Source organism: Coregonus lavaretus (genome assembly GCF_964263955.1).
Source record: "Coregonus lavaretus genome assembly, chromosome: 19".
Lineage (NCBI taxonomy): Eukaryota > Metazoa > Chordata > Actinopteri > Salmoniformes > Salmonidae > Coregonus > Coregonus lavaretus.
In genome coordinates this window covers 16,117,091-16,139,018 of record NC_140006.1, presented here as the reverse complement: position 1 = coordinate 16,139,018, position 21,928 = coordinate 16,117,091, and the positions used below count along the sequence as shown (strand labels likewise).

The following is a 21,928-nucleotide window of genomic DNA, read 5'->3' as shown; positions in this document are numbered from 1 at the left end:
GAATGTATTTTTTGGGTGCTCTTAGTTGTGTTTCTGACATCGAACATTTGGTGCTACATGGACTTAGTACTAGGCATTCTGAGACAGTCAAATTAACCTGCCATGCCAAAACTGCAAAGGGATGTTACAGACAAAAACAAATCTCCCAAATGAAAATGAGAGGATGGATTCTTAGAGGGCCACCAATCAATGTTCCACTTGCTGATAACATCAGGGGGGGCGGTGTGTCACTCTCGGCTAATGCGATTGAGCGGTGGCAAGGAGCTTAGTGGCAAATTAGATAAGATTGTAAACATGCCAGGGGAACACAGAGACACCGATCGATCAGGCCAGTCTGGGATTAACTAATTACCCTGGCTGCAAGAGGTTCTGAGGTGCTGTTGGAGCCACAGAGAAACCAGATCACATTCTAGCAATCTCCTACTCCACTAGCTCTCACTCACTCTTTATATTTCTTACTCCTTTTACTAGGTATAGGCCTACATGTGTTATGTAAAATGCAGACTCTAGCATGTTGAGATGTGATGGCAGAGGTTTATGAATGAGTGGGAAATATAGGAGAAGATGGTGGTGAGGGAGAGATGAGAAAAAGGTGGGGTTTGGGGAGTGAACAGAGGTCAGTGGGAAAGAAAAGAGAGAGAGAGGGATGAGGCAAAAGTAAGAGAAAATACAGAAAAACAATAAGATGCAAAAAAAAAATGTGAAGTGTGTGACTGAAAAGGAGGGATGTAGAAAGCAAATGAGGGGACAATAAAAGCCTATAATAGTTTGCTACAGGCAGCTAGAGTGGCGCAGTGGTCTAAGGCAATGATAAACTTGGATTAGCAAACACAACGTGCCATTGGAACACAGGACTGATGGTTGCTGATAATGGGCCTCTGTACGCCTATGTAGATATTCCATTAAAAATCAGCCGTTTCCAGCTACAATAGCCATTTACAACATTAACAATGTCTACATTGTATTTCTGATCATTTTGATGTTATTTTAATGGACAAAAAAATTGCTTTTCTTTCGAAAACAAGGACATTTCTAAGTGACCCCAAACTTTTGAACGGTAGTGTATGTCCAACAATGTCTTGATCATTGTAGATAATAGCTTAGCATGGAGGTGGTGGTTATACAGTAAATAACAGGGATAATGCTTACAGGAACTGAACTCTCAATAAAACCTGTGAAAGCAGGCCAGCCCTGAAGGAGAATTCATCCTCAGGGGACAGACAAGCGGACAGACTCTCCCAGGGTGTGTGTGTGTTTGTGTGTGTGTGCACAGTAGGCTCCTCACTCACTTCTCATGATACTTGCCATGAGCTAGTGTTGTCTTCTCACTGCTGTCTTCTCTTTGTCCAGGTTTTTCCATTAATTTGCTCTAACGAATGTAAAGGTATGCTATTCAATTGAAAGTCAAGGACATTTTTTGTAGTAGATGTATGGCGTGTGACAAGTTTGCCCTCTTGTGGAATTCTAGCACTGTGGTGGAAAGTTCCACACAAAACAACATGCAAAAAATGAGAAAAAAACAATAATAGAGATGTTCTATTTATTTAGCAAATACAATAAAATCATATTTCAATTAAAATCATTATGTGAAAGCTTCTCTTACATAATCCCATCCTATACATTACCTTTCTACAATTCTGACAAAACAATTTCTACAGAGTCTGGAAATAATCTAGTAGCATTTTCCATTTCATACACTGCTACTAGTCCCGCGTAGCTCAGTTGGTAGAGCATGGCGCTTGCAACGCCAGGGTTGTGGGTTTGATTCCCAAGGGGGACCAGTATGAAAATGTATGCACTCACTACTGTAAGTCGCTCTAGATAAGAGTGTCTGCTAAATGACTAAAATGTGAAAATGTACTGTACCATCATACTGGCCTTGACTTGTGTGATCATCACACACAAGGACCCATGCATGTAAGCACGGACACACACATGACTGAGATGACAATGAACATAAATTCGATCAAGTATTGTATGTCAGATAGATCTGAATTTGATATGTCCCAACATTAAAAAAACTACAGCTCTAATCCTGATTTCTAAAAACTAAATCTCCTGGGTGTTCACAACCACTACACTTTCACATGTACAGTATGTGAGTCCACCATTTCTTGGAATCTTGTAGGCCTAGGAATTAAAGTCCATTGTCAAGGCGATCGACGACAGAGTAGATTACCAAGGTGTGGTAGTAGAGTAGGCACTTAGTGACAGATGAATTCTGATATGTTGGCTGGTAGACAGTGTGCATATTGGTCTGTGTCCTATTCTCTTCTGATTTGGTGAAAGTTAAGGAGGATGGTTAAGAGTACTGCTGAGTGAATTTCTGGTGGAACTCCTTCACTTTAGCCAGTAAGATCTTCAGCTTGTCTGTGGGCGGCAGAATGGTCATCCTGGAACAAGGAGGGAGAAAATGAAAGAGAACATCATTAAAGAGCTGTAAAATAAATCATATACTCCACACCTTGGTAATCTACTACAGCTTTGACTTTGAACAGAAAGCAGTGCATTGGAAATGATTGATGACAAACGTTACTTATGTTGCATGCATTTCTACTTTGGGATGTACAGCAAAAAGGGACAGTTTCACCATAACGTACTATGCCCATTTTACGGTGAGAGAGGTTGTGATAACATGTTTGAGCAAACTGTGTTGGCCATACCTGAAGTGGTAGGTCCCGTCTTTCTGTCCAAAGCCACTTCCTGGCACCAGACAGATGCCAGTCTCCTCCAACATCTTCATACAGTAGAACATGTCTGGTGCCTGGCCCAGAGCCTGGAGAGAGAGGCATAAATTACAGTATTAAAGCACTTTCACAAGCATATGTGAATTACGGTATTGCAGTAGGTTCACACATCCATAGAGTAAGTATTTCACAACCAGATTAATAAAAGGATGTTGTAGAAAATGTCTCACTTAATGTTTTTAGCCCTTTTTCTAAAAGCTTTTTCTTTTAATGGTTGCTCACAATGTAAAGAGCTTTGTGATTTGTCTGTAAACAAAAAGCACTCTACAAATGCAATTTATTATTATTATTCAAATAAAATTGAAATGAATTTCCTGAATTTGACTTATTTCAGTTCCTAACAGCAGAGCAGCAGTAATATGGGGCTGACTAACCTTCGCCTCCTTGATGGCTTTCTTAGGCAGGCTGATGTTGGGGAATGAGTACATGGCTCCCTGGACAGGGTTACAGGTGATCCCAGGTACAGTGTTCAGAATCTCCTCTGTCAGCTTGGCCTTCTCTGCCAGCAGACTGAGGGTCGCTGTTCGCTCCTGGACACAGGGAAGACGGTGTGTGGGTGTGTTTGATTGCCGCATGGGCAATCAAAAATGGTAGGGGTAAAAATTATCTCTCATTAATTACCAATGTATCACCTTGCGAGGATAATGGCACTGAGCCTTTTTCTAAAATGTTTTATGAGTTTGAGAACACATTGGGAGGAATCTTAGACCATTCCTCCATACAGAATCCTTCCAGATCCTTGATATCCTTCGTCTGAGCTTATGGACTGCCATCTTCAATTCAAACCACAGGTTTTCAATGGTTTTCAAGTCTGGAGACTGAGATGGTCATTACAAAATGTAGCCAATTAACCATTTATTTGTGGATTTTGATGTGTGCTTGGGGTTATTGTCTTGCTGGAAGATTCACTTGCGGCCAAGATTCAGCCTCCTGGCAGAGGCAAACAGGTTTTTGGATAAAATGTCTTGGTACTGGGTAAAGTTTATGATGCCGTTGACCTTAACAAGGGCCCCAGGACCAGTGGAAGCAAAATAGCCCCATAACATCAAAGATCGACCACCATATTTTACAGTAGGTATGGGGTTCTTTTCTGCATATGCATTCTGTTTTCGACACCAAACCCACCAATGGTGTGCGTGGCCTAAGAGCTCTATTTTCATGTCATGTGACCAAAGCACCGGTTCCAATCCAAGTGTAAATGGCTCTGGATAATAGCGTCTGCTAAATGACTAAAAAAAAGTCAATGCCGTTTAGCAAACTCCAGGCGTTTACATTTGTTAAATGACGTGAAAATAGAGCTCTTTGGCCACGCACAGCAGTGATGGGTTTGACATCTAAATGAGAATGTATGAGCAGAAAAGAACCCCATACCTACTGTAAACTATGGTGGTGGATCTTTTATGTTATGTGGTTTGAATTGAAGAGGGCAGTCCATATGCGCAAAACAGGGGTGTCAATAATTTTTACCCCTACCTTTTTGAGAAAAAAAGTTTTACTTGTTAAACAAAATCTATTTTTCGGAGCTATTTTATTAGTATAAAATAATATAATTTCCCCCATTTTTTGGAGCACACAATATTGCTCAGTATTTGATATATTTATTTTATACAGTCATTTTTGCTCATCTTTATCAAGGGTGTGAATAATTTCGGAACCCACTGTATATTAAATATGTGTCCCTATCAATGTTGACAGTCCGGTAAGTCATTTTGGATAAAAATGTCTGCTAAATGACCTTATTACCAAATTATTACCTTCATGAAGGTGGTGTAGGAAGGTTCTCCTGGCTGTGGGGAGTTGACCACCAGGTCCATGAGAGCCTGACCAGGGACGGGGGGACACAGTCTGACCGACACCAGCTTAGTGAGCTGGGCTTTCACCTCTGGGTCCATGTTGATCACCTCCATGTAACCCCCACGGAAACCACACCTGGGAGAGAAAGGGGGGAGACCAGTTACAGTGGTTCATAAGGCAACACATCAAAATGTACCATTACCATATCTATTGGTGATACAGTTTAAATTAAGTCATATAATGGTTGATATGTCGAGTCAGGTTACTGAATATTGCTCAAGGTTTCTACAAAAAATAATGCAGATTCAAACTCAGTCCTCTTGGCCTGTTTGTATATTGGTTGTGAACGGTTCAGGGTATGAGTATGAAAGAGTGGGAGAAAATGTCTTACTCTCCCATGTAGCACTTGGAGGTGGAGTGGAAAGATGCCAGTTCTACAGTGTTCGAGTACTGTGGTCCCAACTCAAACAGCACCTTCTTAAAGGAGTGGAACTGGCAACCCTCCGCATACACATTATCCTGGTACACCTAAGGGACAGGAGAAGACAGAAGGAGATGTTAGTAGTATATGTAAAGGTAAGCACAGTTGAAATTGTGTTTCTGAGGAGGATCAGGATGGTATTGGTAAGGGACAGATCTACATTTACTAGGGGGGAGGCTGGTCCAACTCAAGGTGTCATTTTAAAAAATCACCCCCCTCCCCCAAAATAAACAATGTTTTCACATGACCACCCCTTGTACTGTAAAATTAATAGAACCCCCTCCCCCCTCAGAGAATTAACTCAAAATAATGTTTATGACCACAAAAAACAATAACTGTAGCGACCCTGTGTTTATAAACGTGGATATCTACTTTGCTTTTGTGTCACAGTCAATGCCACACAGGGCTACGGGCCAGAAGGTTGAGGGTTCGCCGAGCACCACAGTGGAGCTCACTCTCCCTGCCTGTTTCATTACTTCACGATCAGAGCCGGTTTCAGACAATGATCAGCTAGGGGGAAATCAGATTTTCAACATTTTGATGCCATATTTATATTTACATGAAATATACTGTATGCAACACATTCTCCACCAACATGTTTCTGTGCCAATGCACTACACAACCAATAAACAAAACATACTGACTTCGGGCACTTCAATATCATGGTTTGCGTTTTCAACACGACAATAAATAGACTATGTCAATCTGGATAAACAGAAAACTCCCTTGTAGGGAGGGATGGTCATGTGAAAAGACTTGGCATGGGCCCCAGATCCTCAAAAAGTTATACAGCTGCACCATCGAGAGCATCCTGACCGGTTGCATCACCGCCTGGTATGGCAACTGCTCGGCATCTGACCGTAAGGCGCTACAGAGGGTAGTGCGTATGGCCCAGTACTTCACTGGGGCCAAGCTTCCTGCCATCCAGGACCTATATACTAGGCAGTGTCAGAGGAAAGCCCAAAACATTGTCAAAGACTAGTCATAGACTGTTCTCTTTGTTACCGCACGGCAAGCGGTACCAGAGCGCCAAGTCTAGGACCAAAAGGCTCCTTAACAGCTTCTACCCCCAAGCCATAAGACTGCTGAACAATTAATAAAATGGCCACCTTTGTGGAAGCACCTTTGGCAGTGATTACAGCCTCAAGTCTTCTTGGGTATGACGCTACAAGCTTGGCACACCTGTACCTGGGGAGTTTCTCCCATTCTTCTCTGCAGATCCTCTCAAGCTCTGTCAGGTTGGATGGGGAGTGTCGCTGCACAGCTATTTTCAGGTCTCTCCAGAGATGTTTGATCGGGTTTAAGTCCGGGCTCTGGCTGGGCCACTCAAGGACATTCAGAGACTTGTCCCGAAGCCATTCCTGCGTTGTCTTGGTTGTGTGCTTAGGGTCGTTGTCCTGTTGGAAGGTGAAACTTCGCCCCAGTCTGAGGTCCTGAGTGCTCTGGAGCAGGTTTCATTAAGGATCTCTCTGTACTTTGCTCCGTTCATCTTTCTCTCGATCCTGACTAGTCTCCCAGTCCCTGCTGCTGAAATATATCCCCACAGCATGATGCTGCCACCACCATGCTTCACCGTAGGGATGGTGCCAGGTTTCCTCCAGACGTGACACTTTGTAAGTGGCTTTGGACAGAAAGACGGGACCTACCACTTCAGGTATGACGCTTGGCATTCAGGCCAAAGAGTTCAATCTTGGTTTCATCAGACCAGAGAATCCATTGATTGGAGTCCACCTATGGTAAATTCAATTGATTGGACATTATTTGGAAAGGCACACACCTGTCTATATAAGGTCCCACAGTTGACAGTGCATGTCAGAGCAAAAACCAAGCCATGAGGTCGAAGGAATTGTCAGTAGAGCTCAGTGACAGGATTGTGTCGAGGCACAGATCTGGGGAACGGTACCAAAAACATGCTGTAGCATTGAAGGTCCCCAAGAACACAGTGGCCTCCATCATTCTTAAATGGAAGAAGTTTGGAACCACCAAGACTCTTCGTAGAGCTGGCCTCCCGGCCAAACTGAGCAATCGGGGGAGAAGGGCCTTGGTCAGGGAGGTGACCAAGAACCCAATGGTCACTCTGACAGATCTCCAGAGTTCCTCTGTGGAGATGGGAGAACCTTCCAGAAGGACAACCATCTCTGCAGCACTCCACCAATCAGGCCTTGATGGTAGAGTGGCCAGACGGAAGCCCCTCCTCAGTAAAAGGCACATGACAGCCCGCTTGGAGTTTGCCAAAAGGACTGAGTAAAGGGTCTGAACACTTATGTAAATGTGATATTTCAGTTGTTGTTGTTTTTTTACTTTGGCAAAGGGTAAAGTCTACAAAACGTAGTCCACTCTGATCGTAACAGATTGTAGTTTTGGGAACAGAAAACGGCATTGAGATCAAATGTTTCATTGATGAGAAAGTTTGCTAAATGTCAGCCAAAATACATCTCAATCCATCTTCTCCCACTGCCGGCCACTGGGCTTCCTCTCACTACCATATTTGGTAGTGAGTGGAAACGCCAAGCGGATGCTTCACATTTATCCATCCGGTGAAATATATGTCTCATTGTTCTGTCTGTGGCATTACAGCTGGAACTTAATTTGGCCAAAGAAAATGTCTAAACAGAATGAAACAAAACACTTGCTAACTGTTTTAAACCCTGACAAAAGTTTTGAACAGGCTATATTGCATCAATTACCGACAAAGGCAAGTACCTACCATACCCAACAAATGACAAAACTAGGCTAATGTTATTTATTTTACAACAGACCTACTTATAATCTATCTTAAACTAAATATGGAGCACACAATTAAAAAGACAGATCTAATTTAATTTAGCCAATGAAAATTGTATTAATACATAGGCTTACAATAATAATAATAATAATGTTAAAACAAACTATTATAAATAAATGTATGTTCCAAAATTGCATCCTACCTGAATAGGGAGTTGCAAAGGACCCTGCATTCTTCTCATCTTAGTCCACTACCATATTAAAATATATTAAATTCCCCTTGAAGGCTTTTCACTATAGGCATACTCTTTTTCCTATAACTTTTGTTTTACTTCAATGAAAAAGGTCTCCATCTTCGCAATCAACAGTAGCCTAGGCCAAGGCTCCTCTGTTGTGCTCTCTCTCCTCAGCAGCAGGCCAAGGCGTGAGAGAATGGTGCTGAAGCATACATTTGGGGTGTAGGCTATGATAGACAGCCTCTCTTGGACAATTTGGCCTGCTACAAATTATTATTATTATTTATTTTATTTAATTTTTTTTTGGGGGGGGGGGCAAATGCTGCCAATTACCATCAAATTGACTTGTTGAAGATAAAAGTATGTGCGTAAATACGTAGTGCACATAAAAATAACTTTTGAGGTTAAATTCCCATGTACTGAATAAAAAATAAAAGTTGAATGGGTTTCCATTGCATTTCCAACTCTAGGCCTACTGATGGTTTTGTCACAAAACAAATTGCATTGGTATAGCGAATGAGCCCACTCTGGTATTGGCACGTACGTTCTAGCCAACAGCTTGCCGATACAGTGCCTACTACATTATGAGATTACTATGGACAAAAGTGCAAGATTATTTTTATTTGTCAAATGGCAGCCAAGCATCAATCATCATGTCACCAGAATAAGACCCTCAATATTTATTGAAAGGAGCATCAACCTCATCACCATGCACTTTCACCACCCTGTGTAATTCATCATAACTTATTTCATCTGTAGCCTAATAAACTGCATGCTTTCCCATGATGTGGTGACATTTTTTATCAGACATGTAGGCTACTTTACTCACATAAAAAAGTTGGATTGAAACCTGGTTAATGTCAAGCCATTTTGAGGATGCTGGAATTATATTTGGGATGAAGGTGAGCATGCCTACAGGAGACTTTTGAAGTAGCCTAATCAGATTAAAACATTGTGACTGGTTGTGTTTATGTCACATATAAAAAGGTAATACATTAAAAAAGTTACATTATAAATATTTAGGCTATATTGAAGCATTAGGTTCTAGGTGCGTGAGGAATAGCCACTCGGATTGGAGAGGAGGCAGAGCGTGCGTTAAGCTTTCCTGAATAACTGGGCCTGCCAAGAGGATATGTGGCCACATTATTATAGGACGACTTGGGAGAATGATGATCTGCAACAGACACCACATTCAGTATCAGAAGTAAAAATACAGCCAGACTGGCCTGCTACTGTGCCTTTCTAGACCTTATGAACTGTTGAGAGTAGATCCCCAACTGATCCAAATCTAATGAAACATTCAAATCACAGGGCTTTTGCTCCGTTATTCAAATGATATTTTCACTGCAGCCTAGTGTAGAATGTTGTACTCACTTGAAACCAATTATGCAATTATTCATTGCATTGTGGTGTTGTAGGCTAGTCTAGGTAGGATCATTGATTTGTCCCTAAACAATTTTTGAGTTGTGTGTCTCATGTCTTCACTGTTCTTTCATGCGCAATGATGCACCTGACCCTCCGCTGCCTATCAGCTATTCCTATTTGTTATTGTCTATTCATATAAAAAATGTATGCAGCTTTGAATGTTTTTATGTGTGGTATGATTGCTAGTTAGCCTATTGCAGATCTGGACAAACGATCCACCTACCACTATTGTCACTATAAATGGTGGATAGGGGGCAGGATAGACCATTAGACTGGTAGACTATACTGACCTGTGGTATAGTAATAGTTAGCACATGGAAAAGCATAGTGAATAAGGGAAGTACCGAAACACCTTGATATAGAGGAGGCGCATTCAAGCAGATGAGGAAATTTGGCTAAGATGGAAGAAATGCTATAGTAAAACCTGCAAAAGAGCAATGTAAAGGGAAAAACGCACTATCCTCCCCTGTGCCCAATAAAAAAAAACACACAACCCTCCCCAAAGCAACAAAGAAAAGTTTGACAACCCTCTCCTATTTTGGACCACCCCTCCCCCCTTGTAAAATGTGATCTGTCCCTAAACTGAGGAGAAGGAAGTGTATGTGGTGGATGACAAAAGCAACACCAGGGGCCTCATTTATAACCGTAGCCTAAATTTTACACAAAAAAACTGCACACGCACAGAAATATTGAGATTTATAAACTTAAACGCATGTTTCCCGTTATAAATCAGACCTGTCGTAAAAATGTGCGCGCGTGAACAAGCATTATAACTCCGCCTGAATAACGCCCATCATTCCCCTTTTATGGTGACAATAACGCCCTTATTTGCTGTAGGGCTATACATTGGAAGTATTGGAATTAGGCCAAGACAGTAAATATAAAGGAAATATCAAAGGCAAACTTGATTAAATGTCTTTTGAGGTGTTGGCAGAATGTTGTTTTGTTGCAGTGATATTTGCTGTATCTGACCATTTCTGAAACACAAAAACAATTGCAAATTGTTGTGGACCTGTAAACAGATCGTTTGAATTCAATAATGTTTGGCATTTACTTTCTCCCGAACCTAAATATGCTGCACTGCCCACGAATTCTGAAACATTGTCTACTCAGAAAAAAATGAAAACTACAGTAGGACTACTTACAATGGTAGACTACACACTTCAATGCAAAAAATCAACTGTCTGTTCACCTGTTAAATTCTACTGTATATTATAAACTGTGCTCCCATTCGGACGCATAGAGAAAAAAACTTTACATTATAATAGTCTATCTAATAGGCCCAATTAAATGAGAAAATGTGAACAGTCTGTTCTACCGTTAAACTGCGCTTCGGATTGCAAAGAGCAAAATACTTTAAATATTGGTAGATTATCTATTTAGTACTGTGAAGTGGGTCCAATTAAATGAGAGATGGGACAAATGGTAGCCTATCCTGACTTGTTGTAGACCTATAGGCTATTTTGTGGGTATGAAACCATCACAGTCAGAAAAGGTGAAGAATTTATTCTGCAATGATCATGGAAATGTAATAAATAATCGGAAATGGATTTCTAATTATTTCAGAATGCAAAGATAAAATAAATTGATTGTCGCACTTCTCACTAACAGCAAATGATTGCATCTTGTTATTATATTTAGCTACTGATTTTTTTGTTATGAATAAGTCATCATATATTCCCCATTTGTACAAGGCTACTTTTGAATTCTTGCAATGCAATACTTTAACCACTAGAAACTGTGCGTATGCATGGTCTAAAGTTTGCAGGACGATAAGCACATTCTTACATCAAGTTTAGTTTTTATAAATGCCAACTTTTACGTGAAAACTGCCACACGCATGTTTTGGGGCATATTTTGTGGGTACTCAACCTTTATAAATGAGGCCCCAGTTCTTGACATTGACTGATTGGTTTACCTCATCTGCCATCAGGAAGAGACGCTCCTTAGCAGCGAATCGGATCACATCCTCAATGCACTGTCTACTCTGGACCTGACCTATTACAGAGGAGGAGAGGGAAAGGTTCAGATTCATATGGGCAGAACTGGAAATGTTGGTTCATGTCTAAGTGGGATCTATTTCCTCTGGCGCCATCTAGTGACATGACTGTATGTGATAAGCTTGGGCTACAGTTGAAGTTGGAAGTTTACATACACCTTAGCCAAATACATTTAAACTCAGTTTCACAATTCCTGACATCTAGTAAACATTCCCTGTCTTAGGTCAGCTAGGATCACCACTTTATTTTAAAAATGTTAAATGTCAGAATAATAGTAGAGAGAATGATTTATTTCAGCTTTTATTTCTTTCATCACATTCCCAGTGGGTCAGAAGTTTACATACACTCAATTAGTATTTGGTAGCATTGCCTATAAATTGTTTAACTTGGGCCAAACGTTTCGGGTAGCTTTCCACAAGCTTCCCACAATAAGTTGGGTGAATTTAGGCCCATTCCTCTTGACAGAGCTGGTGTAACTGAGTCAGGTCTGTAGGCCTCCTAGCTCGCACACGCTTTTTCAGTTCTGTCCACACATTTTCTATAGGATTTCTATAGGATTGAGGTCAGGGCTTTGTGATGGCCACTCCAATACCTTTACTTTATTGTCCTTAAGCCATTTTGCCACAACTTTGGAAGTATGCTTGGGGTCATTGTCCATTTGGAAGACCCATTTGCGACCAAGCTTTAACTTCCTAACTGATGTCTTGAGATGTTGCTTCAATATATCCACATAATTTTCCTACCTCATGATGCCATCTATTTTGTGAAGTGCACCAGTCCCTCCTGCAGCAAAGCACCCCCACAGCATGATGCTGCCACCCCCGTGCTTCACGGTTGGGATGGTGTTCTTCGGCTTGCAAGCAACCCCCTTTTTCCTCCAAACATAAGGATGGTCATTATGGCCAAACAGTTCTATTTTTGTTTAATCAGACCAGAGGACATTTCTCCAAAAAGTACGATCTTTGTCCCCATGTGCAGTTGCAAACCGTAGTCTGGCTTTTTTATGGCGGTTTTGGAGCAGTGGCTTCTTCCTTGCTGAGCGGCCTTTCAGGTTATGTCGATGTAGGACTCATTTTACTGTGGATATAGATACTTTTGTACATGTTTTCTCCAGCATCTTCACAAGGTTCTTTGCTGTTGTTCTGGGATTGATTTGCACTTTTTGCACCAAAATACGTTCATCTCTAGGAGACAGAACACGTCTCCTTCCTGAGCGGTATGACGGCTGCGTGGTCCCATGGTGTTTATACTTGCGTACTATTGTTTGTACAGATGAACGTGGTACCTTCAGGCATTTGGAAATTGCTTCCAAGGATGAACCAGACATGTGGAGGTCTACCATTTTTTTCGGAGGTATTGGCTGATTTCTTTTGATTTTCCCATGATGTCAAGCAAAGAGGCACTGAGTTTGAAGGTAGGCCTTGAAATACATCCACAGGTACACCTCCAATTGACTCAAATTATGTCAATTAGCCTATCAGAAGCTTCTAAAGCCATGACATCATTTTCTGGAATTTTCCAAGCTGTTTAAAGGCACAGTCAACTTAGTGTATGTAAACTTCTGACCCACTGGAATTGTGATACAGTGAATTATAAGTGAAATAATCTGTCTGTAAACAATTGTTGGAAAAATGACTTGTGTCATGCACAAAGTAGGTGTCCTAACCGACTTGCCCAAACTATAGTTTGTTAACAAGAAATTTGTGGAGTGGTTGAAAAACAAGTTTTAATGACTCCAACCTAAGTGTATGTAAACTTCCTGACTTCAACTGTACTTACCAGTGGGGTTTCCAGGGTTAATGATGCAGATGGCTTTGGGGTTGCAGTGCTTCCTAGCCTCCGCTAGGGAGCGCTCTAGCTCACTGAGGTCCATGCTCCAGCACTTCTCCTCGTTCAGGTAGTAGTTGACCTGCACAGCGCCCAGCTCAGCCAGAGCAGCCGAGTACAGAGGGTACTGAGGGATGGAGATCATCACCCCTGTCCTCAACGCACCCTCACCACACACCAACAGCTTCAGCATAGTCTGGGATAGAGAGGGGAGAGAAGGAGGAGGGAGAGAGTGGGTGAGCAAATGATAGGCCATTCAAACAATCAATCAATCAATCAAGAATAATAAGTGATAAGGTTGATGGGTGATAGAATGATAGACCGATGGGTGCATCTCAAGTCTATAGTCCTCAACGCTCTCCTCCTGCCCTCCCCTTTATCTGCAGTGAGAAGGTTACTTGAAAAATAGAATTATTTGATTTTGAGTTCTTACCACGATGCCGTCGCTGGCGCCGGTGGTGAGGTAGACGTTGTCTGGGTCACAGGGCACTCCCCCGTCCCGACGCTCGATGTAGCGAGCTACGTCCTGCCGCACACAGTCTAAACCCTGACTGGCACTGTACGCACCTGAGAGAGAGAAAGGGAGAGAGAGAGAGAGAGACTCAATACACTGCGGCTCTCTAGGACTGGGGTTGGCCACCCTTGACTGCGAAAGGTGATTCATTGCTTATGCAGACACTAACAGGCTGACACAGGCTTATTGGCTCAAATATCCCCGTATGTATTTTATCTTAACTTACATCCTTCCAAGACACAATCAATCAAGTACTTGAACAACATACCCATACTACTCCCTCCACAAGCCTGCAGAATGTGGCGTGCTCTGTTTTTGGCATCCTCTGGAAATATGTTGTCATTCAAGAGTTCTGGGTAGGAGCAGAGTGCCAAGACCTTCAGGAGGAAGAGAGGACAGGGAGAGCTATGTGAGGAACAGACAGGAGTTGATGCAGGATAATGTACACAAATCTGCATGAAATGCCGCATGAATCTGCATGAAAATGTCACAATGTGATTTTGCCATAGACAGAATGGTTTCAAGCGACAAAGGAGAATGAAAGACACCCTGTTATCAAAAATAAAACTGTTTTAGATAAATGGTTTGGAACATAGGTAATAAAAGCAGACCTGGCGGAAGAAGGTTATTGGCTGCTGGCCCATGGCGTGGGCGTCACCGATGTTGGCCTTGATGACTTCAGTGAAGGGCTTCTTCACTCCCTGCAGGACAGAGAAACAACACAAAATGATGAGAGAGGTAGAGAGAGGATGAAACAATTCGGGCAAGGAAGAAAGAGATGGATGAATACAATGTGTTCTTGGGAAACACTCTTTTCACGCCACTTCGATACCGAAATGACTTTTTCGTAGAAGGTTAGGGGAACTTACACAGCAGGTTAGGAGACTGAGGTTAAGGCTAGGAAAAGGGTTAGGGGTAGCAAAAATGCTCTTTGTTTCGAAGTGGCGTGAAAAGAGTGTGTCCTATGCATTCTTGGGTCACAGGGGTGTGCAGGGCATAAAGGCAGTCCAATACTTTACTTTATTCTTTATAAACTCATAATTAACTATTTATAACTACTTATCTGAGCGTGTCCCTCTAAGTAAGACATGAGTATGAGGTCACTTCCTCCTGGAATATGAGGTCACGTCTGAAGGTACAAGGCCGAAAAATGAATGGAAGTGAATGTGGCATTTCCACAGTAAAAACATGTTTTATTTTCTGAACGTTCTTATATCGCTCAGATATAGGACAGACACTTCAAAACATACTTCCTTTATTTTTGCACTGTTTTTCAATGTATGAATATGTAATGCAATGTGTTTCTATGGGCTAGTAGGCCAAATTCAATGCTTCATCAAATAAAAAAATTTTGGGGGGGGGAATGTATACCTACAGGGGCCCTAAAATTCAAAATAAAATAGCTAAATGATCCTTGGGATGACCATCGTAAAACAATTCTAGACCTTTAAATAGACAACCCTTACAACTCTTAATCATCTTCTTTACCATGTGCTTTTACTTAAACTCTCAAGCACAAATACAAAATCAGGTATAGTCTTTGCCAGGAGAAATGACTTGGCAGCCTGCATTGGTTTAATATGTGTTGTACTCTCCCCTTGCTTTTAGGTCCTAAAATGTAGGACATCACAGGAGGCCTTTTGCCAGGCTGTCATTGTTCTTAATTGACTTGCCTGGTTAAATAATGGTTAAATTAAATAAAAACATAAGAAAAATATAAAACACGAGTGACAGAATCCAATTTTAGCTTTTCTAATGTTAGGGTTTCCAACTGTACACACTTACCTACAAACACAAACACATCATGTGCGTCTGTGTGTTTGGGAGCAGACTGGAGTGAGACAAAGCAAGAAGTTGTTGTGAAATTACAGCCCAACTACTGTATATTAATATATTAAAGGAGAGAAAATGCTGTCTGGAAAGCAAAAAGAAACACACATTCCCCTGCTGCCTGGAAGGCTTGTCAAGTGTTTTATCAGCTGGTTTCCAGCTGTAGAAACAGACGATAAGTAGTAAACCAGGTGTAAAAAAACAGACTCCAAAACAGACCAGGTCATGGAGAATAGAAAACAATACAGAATTTGGGGAGGTTGTCAAGGAATTTGGTAACATTATGTCCTTATAGGCCAATAGTAACACTAGCTGTCTGTTCCCTTTTCTCTGTCCTAATAAACAAATAAAAATGGCACTACTTAGCTACTTCTCTCAGAATATCTGAGAACAATATGTCAAGAGGTTGAAAGTATCTCCTTAAGGACAACGGAACTAAACTGGCCAAGAACAGACTCCTCAGTGAGTGTCCAAATGTTTGGTATTTGAAACCCTATAACAACATGTACAGCGGTCAGTGGCCACAAGAGGAACTCATTCAAACCCAGTGGGAAGCAAAGCAGCCCTGCTGTTGTTCTACCCACCAGATACATTTATCCAATCTAACTGGGCCAGCTGGACCAGCAATGAACACCAAAGTTCACAACAGAAAATAAACCTCCTACACTCCCATTGGTCACAAGACAGAGGTGTCTCTCAGTCCAGACCAATCACAAACAGCAGGGGAGTGACACCCACTGAACACAAAGGACCTCCTCCCATTCCATTCATACTGAGAGTAATAATATGCCATTTAGCAGACGCTTTTATCCAAAGTGACTTACAGAGTAGAGTAGTTTACATTTTACTGCAAAGAGATATGGTGCAAAAAAAGAAGAAAAAACATGTCAGTTCCCAGCTGACTAGAGTACATTTTATTAAAAACATGAAAAATAAAAAAATAAAATTCTGTCCCACTCTTTTTCTGGGAATTTTCTTAAAATCCCCTAAGAAGCTTCCTAAGAGTTCCTAAAGTCTTCTAAGTGTTTCTAAGAAGGTATTTTATCCCAGGAAGTAGTGTTATACTGTCACATACAGACAACATAGCAGACCCCTTGTTGAAACACCTTCACTGATTAGGCCATGTGGCTCTTGTCAGAGTGCTGCCTATTGCATGTTCTTTATAAGATGATTGAAACTAGCCTACAGTTGATTTTGCCCTCTCTCTCTACCTCATTACCCAGTTCTCTAGTTTCCTTTGCTCTTTCTGCATGTGTACGTTTATTTGCCTCTTTTTCTGTCTCTGGTAAGTAGCATTCTAATTGGTCTGGCTGGTAAGTAGCATTATCTGGTAAGTAGCATTCTAATTGGTCTGGCAAAACAAATTCAAAGTTTGGCCAAAGAAAGTTACATCATTATGGTTACTAGTTTACTCTTCAAAAGTAGCGTAGTAGCAGAGGCAGGAGATGTAATGTGATGTCTTTCATTCATTAAAGAAAGTCACAGTGTGCCATACTACTAAGCAATCCTCCTGCAGTCTCCATGGAGACCACTGAGGCGATAGCAGGCATCTCCGTGGGCCTCTAGCCTGGTCCTTGAGCTGTTAATGGTTTAAAGTTGTTTTGCTCACATTCTACTTAGTGTTTTTTCTCTTCCTGCTAGGCTAAAAGGGGAATTAACTAAAGACGACAATTTAGGTCAGGTTTCAGGAAATGTTCCTAAACTTTATCCGCATCTGAAACATTACAGTTAATCTAAGTCCTCAAAATAGGTGTATATGTTAGTAGGATAAAATAGAGATTGTGAAAAGGGGATAGAGAGGGGCAGAGAAAGACAGAATGTATTTTGTGTGAAAGTGGGTGTTCCTTCCTTACCTATTTTAGACAAAAGCAAGCAAGTGAATGTCAGCTCTGTGCCCTGTTTTCACAAAGAAATCTAACTCCCATCACAGCTATGTATGAAAAGCAGGTTTAAAAAACCAAAAACAAGACTGGTTTGCCCAGTTAGACTTGGAATAGCCTACAGATGATACAGCACAGATTAACGGGAACCTCCAAATATATGAAGTCTTCACCTGATACAGCACAGATTAACAAGGTTTGCGTGTTAGACTCCATATATTTGGAGGTTAGACTTCATATATTTGGAGGTTCCCGTAAATAACAAAACAGACTTTGTTTTCATTTCCAGGTGCTCAATATGATATAAGGATGTAATAACTTCTTATTAAACCCCTGAGGCAGACTTCTGAATGGCCAACATCCCCTAACCCAGGTTGGCTGGGGTGTTTGAGGATGACTCTGAACAAAAACAAGAAAGAAAATCCATGAATCCAAAGTGTATTTGGGTAAAGCCCCAGGACCATCTGGTAAAGGTCACCGTAGTCCCTCCACCCCCCGCCGCAGCCAAAAAGTGACCCTTTCACCTCTCTCTCAAACACACAGACACACGTTGCTCGCCTTCCTGGAAAGAGCCACTCGGAGGGTCCGCTTTACACACCTAACTGAACTCAGTAAACTATGCACTCTGGGTTTCCATGACAACCCCTGAAATGAAGTGAGAGGGGATGGGGATGGGGCAGGTAAGGGTTACACTGAGGGAAAGTACATACAAAACAACTGGAAATAACATTGACTAAGTCTAACCAAAGTGTGAGACAGTGTGGACAGTGTCAATAGATGGGGCTCCCGAGTGGCGCAGCGGTCTAAGGAACTGCATCTCAGCGCTTGAGGCGTCACACTACAGACCCCCTGGTTCGATTCCAGGCTGTATCACAACCGGCCGTGAAAGGGAGAGAGAGTCACAGAGAGAGAGGGCGTGGAAGATAATGAGTGAGAGAGTGAGAGTGACAGAAAGAGAGATTGGGGAGACCGTAATCTTCAACTGCATAACAAATAAGATCTTGCCTCACCATTGTTGAACAAATAACTAGACAAGTGTCATAAGCAATCAGCGCTGTGGCGTTTTAACAGTCATTGGATTTCCGATGAGGGTCAGTCTGCTTGCCTTCAAAATCAATAGAAGACCAACAGAAGGCTCAACTAACCTGTAAAGTAGTAGAATTTGGCAGGCGGTGACACACTGGACCAACAAACTATCATGGTCCAAACACACCAAGACAGTCATGAAGAGAGCACGACAAAGTATATTCCCCCTCAGGAGACTGAAAAGATTTGGCATGGGTCCTCAGATCCTCAAAAAAGTATACAGCTGCACCATTGAGAGCATCCTGACTGGTTGCATCACCGCCTGGTATGGCAACTGCTCAGCCTCCGACCGCAAGACACTACAGAGGGTAGTGCGTACGGCCCAACAGCTTCTACCCCCGAGCCATAAGACTCCTGAACAGCTAATCATGGCTACCCGGACTATTTGCACTTTTTACGCTGCTGCTACTGTTAATTATTTATGCATAGTCACTTTAACTCTACCCACATGTACATATTACTTCAACTACCTCAACTAGCCGGTGCCCCCGCACATTGACTCTGCACCGGTACCCCCCTGTATATATAGCCTCCCTACTGTTATTTTATTTTACCTCTGCTCTTTTTTTCTCAACACTTTTTTGTTGTTGTTTTATTTGACTTTTTTATTAAAAAATAAATCCATTGTTGGTTAAGGGTAAGCATTTCACATTTCACTGTCTACACCTGTTGTATTCGGCGCATGTGGCCAATAAAATTTGATTTGATTTGGGTGTGTGAGCAAATGCACTCAAAAACAATATATTTTGGTGAACATTTAGGCTAGAGGGCAAAGGGAAGAGCAAGCACATGACAACCAGTTATTTTTGACATTTTAGGGGGGGTGGGGGTTAAAATACTTTTGTCAATTATAACACAGAAATTGATAATCTTAGCCTATCTATTTATTTTAGAATCACCCAAGTTTGGTAGCAGAGAGAAAACAAGTTTGGTACAGGGATAGACTATTTTTACATACAAATCTGATTGGATACAGCATTTGATTACTGAAATATCAGCCTAAATTTACTTCAGAGTTGCTTTTTTCTTTCTGAGAGCTAATCAGGGACATTTCGGGGACATCTTTAGCTGGGGACAGGCCACCAAAATCGTCTGGTCACCCTATAGGCCTAGGCTGCATGTCACTGCTGCAGTTGCAGATCCAGAAAAACAGAGCCAGTGAGGCCACAGGAAACTGTCAAGTTCTTTAAAAGTCAGACTGTTGCAATTTGTCTAGGTGAGACAGACAGTGCATGGGACAGTGTCAGTACTTTCCCACTTTGCAAACTGCAACAGATTTCAGATTGAGAGAAACAAATGATTTACACAATTTAAAAACAAATGGAGAAAAAAAAAGTGATTATTTAACAAAGTAAATGTTATTATTAAGCATACCTCTCTCAGCTCCTTCTCGATCTGCACGGCGCGCTGCACAATGGGTCCGCGCACGGCATACTCGACCTTCTTCACCGTGGGGTTCATGGTGTCGATGGTCAAAACCTTGTTCCGGGAGAACACTTCATTATCGGTCATTTTCTCTTGGACAAGTCCACGCTGCGGTTCACTGACTCCTGAAAGTGTTCTACTCTGGGAAGAGAAAGGTGACAGCGGAGAGGGGATCATCATTGAGCGGACACCAGAGGTGAGGTGCCTCGCGGGGTATTGTGCCTCACTGCCGAAAAACCGGTAAATTCCTCTGGATATAACGCGCGAGCTTCTGGATGGCAACATTTGTCCTATGCGCGAAGCAGACATGTCACAATATATATATTTGTTGTGAAGCGCTGCGACCACCCTCACGCTCAATGAATGCACACAGACAGACAACTGTTTGTTGCTCAACTGACAAAAAAAAAAAAAAAAAAAAAATCTGACAGACCTTTGGACCTTACAATTTCCACAACCCAGTTATTCACAGACTGGGGCACTCTTTTCAACATGAAATGTATGTTTTCTGCTCAGCACACATTGTAGCATTACTCCCCCATGTGAGTGTTATCCAACCTCCATCCCCTCCCGTCCCCATTACCCACCGATAAATTGTCCGTCAGGATCAGGTCTCCGGTTTCCGAGACGACAGACACAAGCGATTAGCCTATGCGAGCAGATCTGGAACAGCTTCAAACGTTCTCCCTTTCTGTGCAACTCCCTCTCTTTCGATGGTCAATACACACCCGGCGGCGCGCTCTAGACTATTGGGAGGAGACTACAGACCTGGCCATTCTGCAGAAATTGAGCGCAACTCCTCCTCCTATTTGGACACGAGCCCAGATCTCTCACTATTGGAGCAGTATACAGAATTTACACGAAATGTGCACGGCGCTCAACTAGATACGTTTTAAGGGCCCTCCACTCTAGGCAACTTAAGTTTGTAGTGTGAATGAATGAAATAGATGTTGCTTTATCAGTCCCCTTTATACCATATTTATAGCTGAAATTATAGTTCTTTATTATAACATTATAACATCTGTCGATGTGCCCTTAAGCAAGGCACTTAACTCTAATTGCTCATGTAAGTCGCTCTGGATAAGAGCGTCTGCTAAATGACTAAAAATGTAAAAATGTAAATAACAAATACTAAATTCAAAGGATATATCCATTCCTAAATTAAAGGTCCAAGGCAGCCATTTTTATCTCAATATCAAATAAAGCCTTGGAGTCAACATGGGCCAGCATCCCTGTGGAACGCTTGACACCTTGAGTCCATGCCCCCGACATATTACATTAACATTATTTAGCAGACGCTCTTATCCAGAGCGACTTACAGGAGCAATTTGGGTTAAGTGCCTTGCTCAAGGGCACATCAACAGATTTTTCACCTAGTTGGCTCGGGGATTAGAACCAGCGACCTTTCGGTTACTGGCACAACGCTCTTAACCACTAAGCTACCTGCCGCCACATATTGAGGCTGTTCTGAGGGAAAAAGTGGGTGCAACTCAATATTAGGAAAGGGGTTCCAAATGTTTTGCACATTCACTCAGTGTATTTGTTACAAGGACCGTATGAGATTATAACAGCTTGGAGCCAATTAAACAGGGATTTATTTAAAGACCACATTTTCCTGCATTGCAGTTGGACTTTTCCTCAATGGCTTGATCTCTGTCCCCAATGGATGTTATATAACTATGGATAACATATGATCATTAACTAATGTTATGATGGAGTTGTTATTACCTGCTACCATCTGCATACAATCTGTTAATGGTTTGCTTTGTCCTATTGCTCATCACCCTGTTCGCTATAGTGATAAAGTCCAACTTACTCCGCCACAACAAAATCTTTATCTACAGTGCCTTCAGAAAGTATTCACACCCCTTGACTTTTTCTATATTTTACAGCCTGAATTTAACATGCATTAAATTGAAATGTTTTTGTCACTAGCCTACACATAATACCCCATAATAT

The 21,928-nt window shown here is 41.8% G+C and overlaps 1 protein-coding gene across 3 annotated transcripts; it reads right to left on the bottom strand.

Annotated features, from left to right (window-relative positions):
* Positions 1–1,526: 1,526 nt before the first annotated feature.
* Positions 1,527–20,691, bottom strand: LOC311146166 (alanine aminotransferase 2-like). Of its 3 annotated transcripts, none has more exons than XM_084182657.1 (12): positions 20,557–20,691; positions 19,919–20,110; positions 14,360–14,449; positions 14,017–14,125; positions 13,668–13,801; positions 13,187–13,430; positions 11,326–11,405; positions 4,933–5,069; positions 4,502–4,676; positions 3,122–3,277; positions 2,664–2,776; positions 1,527–2,393 (listed from the first exon to the last, which is right to left on the bottom strand). In XM_084182657.1, exons 2-12 carry the CDS (start codon positions 20,054–20,056, stop codon positions 2,303–2,305), a joined length of 1,467 nt encoding a protein of 488 aa, XP_084038783.1. In that variant the 5' UTR covers positions 20,057–20,110; positions 20,557–20,691; the 3' UTR covers positions 1,527–2,302. The 3 variants fall into 3 exon arrangements, with proteins under 3 accessions (XP_084038783.1, XP_084038784.1, XP_084038782.1); XM_084182658.1 differs by having other exon boundaries at positions 19,919–20,105; XM_084182656.1 differs by lacking the exon at positions 20,557–20,691 and having other exon boundaries at positions 19,919–20,549.
* Between the last annotated feature and the right edge of the window lie 1,237 nt (positions 20,692–21,928).